This window comes from Engystomops pustulosus, chromosome 4, assembly GCF_040894005.1.
Source record: "Engystomops pustulosus chromosome 4, aEngPut4.maternal, whole genome shotgun sequence".
In the NCBI taxonomy this organism is placed as follows: Eukaryota; Metazoa; Chordata; class Amphibia; order Anura; family Leptodactylidae; genus Engystomops; species Engystomops pustulosus.
Genome location: NC_092414.1, coordinates 137,424,007 through 137,436,328, shown reverse-complemented (window position 1 = coordinate 137,436,328; position 12,322 = coordinate 137,424,007). Strand labels below are relative to the sequence as shown.

Here is a 12,322-nt window from a genome sequence, read left to right as displayed (position 1 = left end):
CCTTTTATGTGGCACGGTGTCAAATGCCTTTGAAAAGTCCAGATATTCAACATCCACATCATCCCCCAGATCCAGTCTTGAACTTATCTCCTCGTAGAAACCAATCAGATTAGTCTGACAGGACCGATCTCTCATAAACCCATGCTGACGCTGGGTTATAAGGTTGTGCACAGTGAGATACTCCAGGATAGCATCTCTAACAAACCCCTCAAATATTTCCCCTACCACAGAAGTTAGACTCACGGGCCTGTAGTTTCCAGGATCGCTTTTTGATCCTTTTTTGTATATTGGTACCACATTTGCTATGCGCCAGTCTTGTGGAACATAACTAGTCCTTCATAATCTTCAAATATTTAAAAAAAAAAAAAAGGTCTGTCTATCACGGTACATAGTTCATGCAGAACCCGGGGGTGTATGCCATCTGGCCCCGGTGATTTAACTATCTTAGTGGTTGCGAGGCGGCGCCGTACCTCTTCCTGGGTTAAACTGTTGACATTCCAAAAAGAATTTACATTATTCCTCTTTGTGTCTTCCACCAGGGGATTTTCCTGGGTAAAGACAGTTGAGAAGGCGACATTCAGTAGATTGGCCCTTTCCTCATCTCCTTCCACCATGACCCCCATGTTATTTCTAAGGGGACCCACACTCTCTGTTTTTAGTTTCTTATCATTTATATACTTGAAAAATAATTTGGGATTATTTTTGCTCTCCCTGACAATATTTCTCTCAGTCTCTATTTTTGCGGCCTTTATCTGCTTTTTACAGGATTTATTTTTCTCTCTATAATCCTGTAATGCGTCATCGCTACCTTCACGTTTTAGCACCTTAAATGCCTTATCTTTCTCGCTTATTGCTTTCCTTACAAGACTAGTTAGCCACATTGGCTTTTTCTTGTTCCTCTTATGCTTTTTCCCATAAGGTATGTGTTTCTCACAGGACTTTTTCAGAATATATGAGAAAAAGTCCCATTTTTTGGGGGGGGGGGGGGCTTTTGTCTTTGAGAACATTATCCCAGTCTATGCCTTTAAGGTCTTCCCTTAGATGCTGAAAATTTGCCCTCCTGAAGTTTAGAGTGTTGGTTGCCCCTACCCTAATGCTCTTAGTAAAGCGTAATACAAAATCAATGATATTATGATCACTTTTACCCAGGTTCCCCCCAACCTGTAGTTTTGATACCCTATCAGGTCTGCAGGTTAGGATAAGGTCCAGCAGTGCCCCCCCTCTTGTTGGCTCCAGGACTAGTTGTGACAGGTAATTGTATATTGTTGTGGACAAGAACCTGCTGCCTTTGAAAGACCTGCAGGTTTCTGTCCCCCAGTCGATATCTGGGTAATTGAAGTCCCCCATGATAAGTACTTCACCATGCTTTGAAGCCGCATCCATTTCACTTATCAGCATTTCCTCTGCCACCCCCATTATATTTGGAGCCTTATAACAAACCCCTAGTAATGTTTTATTATTCTTTTTCCCTCCCCTTATCTCCACCCATAGGGACTCCACATTTGCATTTGCGTCACCGGTGTCATCTCGCAGGACAGGCTTGAGGCAAGAATTCACATATAAACAAACACCCCCCCCTTTTTTATTTATACAATCCTTTCTAAAAAGACTATAACCATCTATAGTAACAGCCCAGTCATAGCTACTGTCCAGCCATGTCTCGCTGATACCCACTATATCATATTTCCGTTCCAACATTAAGAGTTCCAGTTCCTCCATTTTGTTTGTGAGGCTTCTGGCATTTGTGTACATACACTTTATATGGTTTTCCCTATCCCTATTCCTTTTGCCCTTATTCCCCAATCTCATTCCAGCCCCCCTTCCTCCCCCATGGACTATGACTCTTCCCAGCTCTCTATCTACACTGTCTATTTGCCCTGCACAAGTGTAGTTGCCCTTCCCCCAGGTCTCTAGTTTAAACACTCCTCCAACCTTCTAGCCATTTTTTCCCCCAAAACAGCTGCACCCTCCCCATTGAGGTGCAGCCCATTCCTACTGTAGAGCCTGTAGCCGACAGAGAAGTCAGCCCAGTTCTGCATGAACCCAAAACCTTCCTTCCTACACCAACTTTTGAGCCACTTATTTACCTCCCTGATCTCCTTCTGCCTTTCTGGTGTGGCACATGGTACAGGTAGTATTTTGGAGAAAATTACCTTTGAGGTCCTTGCCCTGAGCTTATGGCCTAAATCCCTGAAATCATTTTTAAGGACCTTCCACCTACCTCTTACTTTGTCATTAGTGCCAATGTGGACCATAACAGCGGGTTCCTCACCAGCCCCTCCCAGTAATCTGTCAACCCGATCCGCAACATGCCGAACCTGAGCACCCGGCAAACAACACACTGTTCGGTATGCACGGTCTTTGTGACAGATTGCCCTGTGTGTTCCCCCAAGAATGGAATCTCCCACTACCAGCACCTGTCTGACCTTGCCTGTGCTCCCATTACCCTTCTTACTGGAGCAGACAGTCCCCTGGTTGCTAGAGGCCATGTCTTGCTGCAGCATTGCTACCCCAGAGCTGATATCCCCCTCATCCGCCAGCCTGGCAAACTTATTGGGGTGCACCAGATCAGGACTAGACTCCCTACAACTCTTCCCTCTACATGTTACCCAACTAGCTGCCCCCTCACTCTGCACCTCCATACTTCCCTCCCCACACCCATCTTCCCCAGAGAGTTTGTGCTCCAGGAGCAGCAAACTTCGCTCCATATTGTCAATTGCCCGCAGCCTTGACACTTGCTCATTTAGATCAATCCTTTCCTTCCTTGGTTGAACTCGATGGACATGTCTTTTTTCAACCATATAAACTATGAATACTATAAAAACCAACGATTGATAGAAAGACAAATCACCAAGAATCTTTACCAAGTATAATTTAATAAGGTATCTAAAGACATATGAAACCAGTAAATACAATAGCAGATACTAAAAAAAATAAATCTGTAAAAGCATCACTTGTCAGGAAGTATGAAAAGCTAAATTGTAATGAGATCACATTGAAGGTGTATGTGCTGTCTGCCGTTAACAACCAAACAATGTAGTAATAAAAATAACAGCAGGGGGCTCAGTTATTCAGGATCAGTCTATAAATTGATGTTGTAACGCCTGGTCTCTTCAAATTTAGTGTCTTACAAAGGCTCCTAACAGAAAAGGGACCTTGATAAATGGCATTGTTCCAACAAATCCTTAATGAAGCATCTCAAACCGTTTTTGGCGACTCCGTTCCCTCTGAGGTTTCTTCTTTATCAGATGTATCCTCAGGTTTCTCCAGTTCAAAGTTCTGTAGAGAAAAAGTTCATTTTATGAACATGACATGAAACATTAACCTATTCCAGCAACAAAAGTAGTCTACCAGCTCCCAAATTAGTGAAAACATCATTGGGTGATCCGCTCTATAAGCTTTCCAAGACATTCCCTGTGATCTGCCACTTTTCAATTTTTTGAAAAAAGTGTATTTTATAGGATATTTAAATCCATGTATAAACAGGTGGTTCTAGGAAACATTCATATAAGATAGGTACACCCATGCACAAGAAGCAGATTGGCAGAAAGATGGATCTAAAAACTTTATTATTTTTACTTATGGATTGATTTGTTAGCTGTTGGACTTAATTTAGTCGGTCCCAAAAGATTTTCAGTACCATATCATGCTGTCTGCATAGTAGTCTCCATGTAGATCAGGTGTCTGTAGTTTTATACACAGAATGCAGCTGTTAACCTCTTAGATGCTGCGATCGGTGCCCCTCATCCACCTACTGAAAATGGTGGGGAATGCATTGGTTGCTAAGGCAGCCAGGAGCTTCCAACCTCTATTACTCTTAGAGGCAAGGTATTCTAATAAATAATGCAGTATATTGCACACAATCAAAACCCCGAGTGAAACTACAGTTCTGCATACCCTCCTCCCTACCCACTATTTACTGTATTAAACTATCTGCACGGGGTATGTGCAAAAAGGATGTATATAGCCGTAGTGCAGTCGTGAAGGGGTTAAATAGTTATACTAGTTAAGCCTCCATGATGCAAATAATCAAGACGTTACATCACACAAGTTACAAACTTATGTCCAAGCAATCATTAGCAGAAATGTGTTAATACATGGTAGGTAATACCTCCAACTCCCGCATTACTTCATCCAGAAAATCCCTTGAATTCTGCTTGTAAGAAACAGCCAGTTTGATGGCATCTGTGAACAGCTAAGTAGTAAAAGAAGTAAGCGTTTATTCACAGCACAAAGTAAACAATGGCTTCATATTAATAACTAAACCAGCAAATATTTTTTTATCCCCAAAATGAATTGTGATTTATTGGCAATGAACCTAATAAGAAAACTGTTTTTGTACTGCGTGGGATCAATTACAAAAACTAACTCCAACATCCAAAACAGAGAAGAGAAAGCCTGAAAATGAAGACAAGTACAAGGAAGAGGCATTTCTGTAAGTCAGCCAGGTTTAAAGGAAATTTATCATCAGGAATGAACCTGAGTAGGTCCAGTGGAAAATTCCCTAAGGCACTGTGATTCTGGCTGTGTTCTTTAGAAGTAAATTTAAGCCTTCTCTCTCCCCCGATGCACTACTTACATGCCCCCTTCTGTGTAAGCAATGTCCACTGAAGCCAGACGTGCAGAGGAGGTCTGTGTCATCGGCTTCAGAGGAAGCCCCATGGAAGGGGTAGTGTATGAAGAACACCGGGGGTGTAAAATATTATGTAAATAAACCCCATTAACTGGCCTTAAAGCTGCTCAGTTATCAGTGGCTCTTCAACTGCAGAAAGTTCAGCTATATAATTGTGTGTGGGCACCTGAACAATATTGTATGTTTCATGGAAAGTATTTTATGGAAGTAAGTTCTTAGCAAAACTATGACAATACAATTTGCTGTATACCTTTACTACATTGGTACCATCGGCAGCCGAAACAAAGTAAAATGGAAGGTTATGCTTCTTAGCAAAATTAAAACCTTTCTGGGTCACACGGCGATCAGCTACAATAAGAAAGGGAAAAAAAGACAATACTGATAAGTCAGTTATAGTCTTATATAGAATAAAACTAATCTGTAGAATCCATAAGAACTCATGGAATTCAATCACAGATGCACACACAAGTTTCAACCATATTCCTCAAAGACCTTCACTTCAATCACGGTCCTGCTTCTTGAGGCCGAAATACCCTTTTCTACTGTTGAGAGGCTCCCTTTCCATGTTCTGCCCTACACCAGTTACACTTACACTGTGATTAAGGTCAGCATACATTTTAGTTCTCTATAGTTTACATAGAAATAAAATTCTTTCCTCACCATCAATCTTGTTTGCCACAACGATACAAGGGATTTCTGGACGGTACTCCCGCAACTCCTGGTACCAATTCGACAGATTTTTATACGTAACTTTGCGCTGCACATCAAAAGCCTAAGAAATAAAAAGACGTTAATCATTTAAAAGGCAATTAAAAATTAGGATTTTTTATGGGACATAAGAGACCAAAGACATTTCCAAGAGGGGATCTGTAAGAACTGAAGGCAAAATTTTATAGAGCAGGAAGAGCTGAACAGATTACTATATAGTTTTTTCAGAAGAGGTTTTAGTATAATTAAATTTTATTAAAACACAACTATGATAATTATTTTTTTTCAAAAATCAATAGCTGTTCCCATTTTCGTGATGATCTATGTCCAACAGTTTCTTTGCTATCCTCCTCAGTTTAGCATATTCCCACAGTAGCCGTCTCTCCTGGCTGAACTGATTTCTGTAAACAACTGTATTAATCCACCAGAAGCCCACTTCAGCTTTTACTCAGAGCAGGGAGGGGTTTTGATTACAGAAGTTTGAGGAGTTGATCCCAGGACTCCAAGTCCCTTCCACTAAAATCTTGGAGTATCAATGCATGTTTTATTGTACAACTGCTACTAACAACAAATGAAACACGAATAGTTACACTGATATCCAGGGCTTCTACTTAACACTGACCCCAGCTTTGAATGGTCAAACCTGCTGACAGATTGCCATTAAAATGATGAATACCTTCAGAGGCATTGGTTTGAAATCATTATTGAATTGGTCTTCTGTGTAGAATATATTTCCAAATAGGTTTTTCGTTACAGTTCCCATACTCTGCAACCTGCAAATTTTCTCATGCAGTGCAGTCTGGTGTGTTCAGAAAGAATCCACCAGAGATGAAATCTCAAACCCTTATTTCTGTTTTCCCAAGATAAGCATCGAACTGCAATTCTTATTTGGACTGGAGGTGTGATTTCTGTTTCAATGCCATATCAGGAAGGAATTTATCCATTCCATTGGCATCAGCCTTTTGGAGATTTTTTTTTTTTTGCCTTCCTCTGGATTAACACTGTATTATGTTATGCTAGGTTAGGTTACACTTGTCCAGTGTCTTTTTTTCAACCTTAACCAAAAACAACACATACCATGATACAAGCATGAGCTTTGTGGTAATAGGAGGCATGCATGCTCTGGAATCTCTCTTGTCCAGCTGTATCCCAGAAATCTGAAATCATACAAAATCACAGCAGTTTCACCTTCAACAGTGAATGCTCTACAGACAAACATTAAAAAGGGCACACGCTGAGCACTGTACCACTTAAACTACCCTGCAAATTACAACTACGGGGAGAAGAAGCAGTATATAGTAGAGTATAAGCTGACCCGAGTATAAGCGGAGGCCCCTAATTTTACCACAAATAATGCCCAGCAGCCTCCCCCAGTAATGAAATACTCCATGCAGCCCTCCCCCAGTAAACTGCTCCACGCACCCCCATAGTATTGAAATGCCCTGCAGCCCCTCGGTGTGTAAAACAATACATTTACATACTCAACTTCTTTCCTTCATTCGGAACAGAGTGGGCATAGATGCATCCATGCGCTCTCCCTGCTCTGTTAAGAGTCCAGAGAAGAAAGAGGAGGAGCTGTGGGGAGCATCGGAAGGAGAGTATGCAAGTTTAATTTCTTTTATACACTCGTGTATAAGCCGAGTTGGGGGTTTTCAGTACATTCTTTGTGCTGTACAACTTGGCTTTTACACGAGTATATACGGTATGTTACATTTATCATCTACATATAGGTGTGTAGAAAAAATTTCAGGAGAGGAATTGATGTGCTGCTCAGACGAGGATGAATTTTTTTGGATCACAAGGCGTTTATTGTAATAAAACAGTGGTCTACATGTTTCAGGTGAAATTAATTAGCAGGTGCCTGGTGGAATTCTTTGTTCAATGTATTCTTTGCCAAAACAAGTAAACCACTGTTTTATTTCAATTAATGCCTCACGATCCAAAAAATGCATCCTTGTCTGAGAAGCACATCAATTCCTCAGCTGAACATTTGTTTACACACCTATATGCACATCTACCAATGAAGTTTGCATTGTACATCAGGAGATGCTGCAGCTCTACACCTACAAGGAACGGATTACAATAACGTAGGTGAGCAGGTCCAGACCTAAAGACCCTACTGGCGTGTCGTGTATAATTCTTTTTCATCGTCTATCATGTTGTTTGTTAGAATAACCCCTTTAGTAAGGATGAGAATCAAAGTTTCATCTCTGACTAGTAGAAGCTTAACCATTCAATTGCAAGTCTGAATTTTCTGACAAGACAATTATGTTACTTACCAACCAGGACTGTCTTGCCATCCACAGTTGTTGTATATTTATATAATGTTAGAGCAAACGTTGAAAGCTGTTGAGGACGACTGGGAAAAGTTAAGGCTACAAAACAGATACATTTCTGGTAAATATCTACTGAAGTATATTATGTTACTGTACACACATGTAAATATTTCCTCTGAAGATAATGCAAACATATATATTCATACTCTGTTTGTTTATAAACTTTATTGTGGATTTTGGGGGCATGTTGACACTGACACAGAGTTTTTGGCGTTGCCATATTAGTTCAAATTGTTATTCCCTATGGCATCATTGTGGGAAAGTGATACGTTTGACAGTCTGTAGTCTCCAAGGCCTGTCTTTCGGCAGCAGCTGTAACGATCTGTTAGTAACAGACCGATACAGAGTAAAATCCCAATTTACTGCAATATAGTAGTATTGCAGTATATGGTGGGAGTGATCTGACACCCTAGTGTTCAGGTACCCTAGGGGGCCAAAAATACAGTAAAAAAAAAAAAAAATTTAAATCACCCCCCTTATCCTAAAAATAAAAAAAAATCAATAACTTGTTAGGTATTGCCGCATCCCAAAACACACGATCTATTAAAATATAAAAACAGTAATTCTTGGTGGTGAACTCCATAACAGAAAATAACGCCAGAATGGCAAAAATATTGATTCTGACATTTCGCAACATAAAACAGAAGAATGGATACAGGTAATAGGGTTTTTGGGGAGATTAGGATCAAATCTGGGCCAAATGTGTGGCTCTCCATTCGGTCACCCTTTATAATGACACACTTAGTCATATTAGTCCTGAAAAGCAATATATTGAAAACAAATGTACCCCTCAGACAGAGGGGAGAAAAGAGGACCGACTAAAAAGGTGCATATGGAACAAAAAGTCTTTATTGGTGACACTTTACCAATAAAATGCAATAAAATCATGAGTGGTGGAATACAAAAAGAGAGAAGAGGCAGACCGATCTGGACAGGATGGGGTAACACGTAAATAAAAGAGAGGCATTGGTGAGAGACTAGCCAAATGCAGGCAAAGTGGCTACTATTAGACCATGTTTGTAGTATAACCTATGGTGGTTTAAGAAGAGAATGTACGCTCTTACCAAATCGTTATGATGTTAAAATTCCCCTGTCCAGAAAGGGCCGCGTCCCCGACATACATTTCGGCTCGGGATGAGCCTTCGTCTGGGGCCACTTTGCCTGCATTTGGCTAGTCTCTCACCAATGCCTCTCTGTTATTTACATGTTACCCCATCCTGTCCAGATCGGTCTGCCTCTTCTCTCTTTTTGTATTTCACCACTCATGATTTTATTGCATTTTATTGATAAATTGTAAAGTGTCACCAATAAAGACTTTTTGTTCCATATGCACCTTTTTAGTCGATCCTCATTTCTCACCTCTGTCTGAGGGGTACATTTGTTTTCATTTCGCAACATATAAAATATTTAATAAAAAGGAATCTAAAGGTCTTACATTCTTCCAAATTGCTAGCAACGAAAATGTCATATCGTCCCGCAAAAAAATGACATCTTTATTTTTATTTAAAGGTGTTAAAACATAAAAAAAAAAAAAAAAGACTACACAATCTTTATAGGATAGTACTGAACAAAAGAATAAAAGGGAGGTGTTATTTGGGCTGTACAGTGAAAGTTGTAAATAGGAAGAAAAAAGATCAACTATGTATTTAACTATTGCACCATATTTGAAGTTTTTTTTCCAGCATCCCGGTACATTGTATAAAATTACTGTCACTGACAAATGGATGAAAGTGTCCATTTTTCACAGCTGGTCCCTGTGGTCATAGCTTTACACAAGGTTGTAAAATTAATGGGTTTTCTGGAGACTGTAGCCTTATCCGATTCCAGTAGATGGGACAAAGCTAGAATACCCACAACAAATACTGCTACTAAGTAGTCGGCTTTCAGGTGAATGGATCAATGTAAACAATAAAGCCAAATCAATATCTTGAGTGTTGAAAGTTCCTTTAACAGAGCTGTAAATATATTTAAACATGTTATATAACGGTTATATTCTTTCCTCTAAATTATTTTCTAGTGCTACTGTGTATAAGTGGAAATCTAGAAGGCTAGATACAACAGTTCTGTTGGATGTTCAGTGGCAGTCTTTTGCGGCAGAAGCTGGGATGTTGGTTCCAATCATTGTACAGCATTTGGGCCATATTATTTTTCCTAAAAGCCCCTTTGACCTACTGATGTAGATATACAACGCATTATATCATAAAAGTAATAGAAACAATGTTATTAAAAAAAAGGATACAATCCATCCATCAGGAAACGCTCCATCAACCTGCAAAGAAACCAGTTATAAAAAAAAAACAAGGTTTCACCCTTTATTCACCTTCATTGTATTTTAGTTTTTAAGGGGATATTCAAAACTGGAGATTCACATTTAATTTAATTCAACTGCCACATACATACATGTCTTCAATTGGATGTTAGAAAAAAAGTCTGTGTGAACATAATTTCCCATAAAAGTAACCAGGTTGTCCTTGGAAACGACCATAGCTACTGGAGTGATAGCACCGAAAAACAAATATTTTTTTGCGTATGAAATGACTGAGAGGTACTTAATGTCCCACAGCCATCCTGTCATACCGCCAAATCCAGGTTGTCAGGAGCCTCAATAACGCATGTGTGGTCACTGCTGCCAAAGTGCAGAGGTGGTCGAATCCAAGGACACCTACATTGTTTCTAAGGGACAACATGGCTACATTTATGGGAAATTATCTTCACACAGAAAAGCGTATAACACTCAATTGAATAAATGTGTATATAAGGCATATTAATTAAATTACATGTGAATGCCCAGATGGGAATTCCCCTTAAACATGAGCGCATCATTTGAATCAACAGAACAAGGTTTCTCAATGCTGTCCCTCAAACTCAAAGCTTTCTATTTTAGGACATCCTAAACAGAAAACACCAAGAGAATATAAGGGGTGGGAGTTGAGAATGCGGTATATACAGTACATTGAAGGAAAAGACATCTCTATACTTTAAGAACTTATCTAACTTGTACATACATCTGTTTAAAGGAAAACTACCATAAGATCGAGACACGGTCTCCTTCATTATAAAATAATGCTAATGAATGACAGAATGGCTCTGGGTGTGCTCCCAGAGCCCCTTCTACTGCAGCTTCACAGGCTCTTACACTGTGCAAGGACCACTTCCCCCTCCCACTCTGTCCTTAAACTTCCTCTGCAGCAATGAGATAACATCACACAGAGAGAGCAAGGGAGGGGAGACAGTCTAATAGCCTGTGAAGCTGCACCACAGAGGGGCCCTGGTAGCCTTTCTGGTTAATAAGTATATTTTGTTATCCACTGCCTCCTTCAAAAATCAACTTTTTAAATTACGCTAATGAGACCAAAGGACTCTAGAGGGTGTCACCAGAGCCTCTCCACGATATATATTAACAGGCTGTTACACTGTCTCCTCCTCTGCCGCCTCAGCACTTCCCCTCTCTCTGCCTGATGTAATGTCAGCACTGTAGAGGACGTTTCAGCACACAGTGGGAGGAGGAAAGTGCTCCTTGCACATTGTAACAGCCTGTGAAGCTGCAGCAAGTAGTAACATCCCCTGGAGCTCGACTAGCTCATTAGCATAATTTTAAAAAGTTGATTTTAGAAAGAGAAGGGCATGGATAACAAATATAAGAAGATTACCACTCAAAGTTCCTGGATCTATGAGCAAGTGTCCCTGGTTTATTATGCCCAATTTTTAAACAATCCATTTCTAGACCCATGAGTGAATTGGATAGAATCAAGACAGCGCTTCACTACAGGTTATGTTTGGTTTTGTGTTATATTTAATAAAAACTTTCAAGCTCTGCACTGAAGGCCGGTCCTTTGGGCATTCTTATGGAACCATACAATAGCTGAATGCAGTCTAAAAGTATGCATCGCGTTACGGCTTCCTCAACACAACTATTGCAATTCTTTCACCGGTCTCCTTTAGCCACCTACTTGGATTTTCCGACAGCACTGTCCCCAAGACAGATGATTTTAACATTTTCGTCTGCATCATACTTCTCTTGGTCAACCTCAGTGACTCCAGGTTCGTCTCCAGCCATAGTGATGACGGGAAGCCTCAAAATTTACAATTTATAAACAGCAGAGCATGGCTATAGAGGTGTTCCTATAAAGAAGGAAAAAGGACATTTTAGTAAACAGAAAACAATACATGTACAATGGATATTTGGTTGTAATAGAAGGGACAGATGGATATAACAGACCCCATTGCCTATAACGGTTGTTCCATTAAATTCAGCCTCTGAATGAGGGCAATGCACACTTATGGGCGCTAGGATAGTTTGGCATCAGGAGAAGGCCACATCCACTGGGGAGCAAAGCTGTGGTATCAGAAAACCCTTCACCACATGAGCAGACCTGAGAGAAGGGTCCAGGACATAAGTGTGGTGTATTTATACGCACTAATACCGCAAGACATCTCCAGCCCGCGCCCACTGTCACCACACAATGTGCCTGAAGCTGCACTCACCTCAATCCGCTTCCCTCTGCTTAGCAACCGCTGTGTCTCCAGCGCACAGCTATTATTATTACTCCGCGCATGCGCTGTACTATGTCAACGCTGGGCTATCATTCCATGTACAAGAGTTAAACAGAATGTGGAAAGTCTCCAATTCCTCGGCGTTACGTTC

At 40.4% G+C, this 12,322-nt stretch overlaps 1 protein-coding gene across 3 annotated transcripts; it reads right to left on the bottom strand.

Moving 5' to 3' along the window:
• Window positions 1-2,856: 2,856 nt before the first annotated feature.
• RABL2B (RAB, member of RAS oncogene family like 2B) lies at window positions 2,857-12,313 on the bottom strand. Of its 3 annotated transcripts, none has more exons than XM_072147615.1 (9): window positions 12,163-12,313; window positions 11,628-11,799; window positions 9,917-9,958; window positions 7,621-7,700; window positions 6,419-6,498; window positions 5,294-5,405; window positions 4,884-4,981; window positions 4,112-4,195; window positions 2,857-3,279 (listed from the first exon to the last, which is right to left on the bottom strand). In XM_072147615.1, exons 2-9 carry the CDS (start codon window positions 11,732-11,734, stop codon window positions 3,199-3,201), a joined length of 684 nt encoding a protein of 227 aa, XP_072003716.1. In that variant the 5' UTR covers window positions 11,735-11,799; window positions 12,163-12,313; the 3' UTR covers window positions 2,857-3,198. The 3 variants fall into 3 exon arrangements, with proteins under 3 accessions (XP_072003716.1, XP_072003719.1, XP_072003717.1); XM_072147618.1 differs by having other exon boundaries at window positions 9,917-9,946; window positions 12,163-12,311; XM_072147616.1 differs by lacking the exon at window positions 12,163-12,313 and adding an exon at window positions 11,897-12,044.
• Window positions 12,314-12,322: the final 9 nt, after the last annotated feature.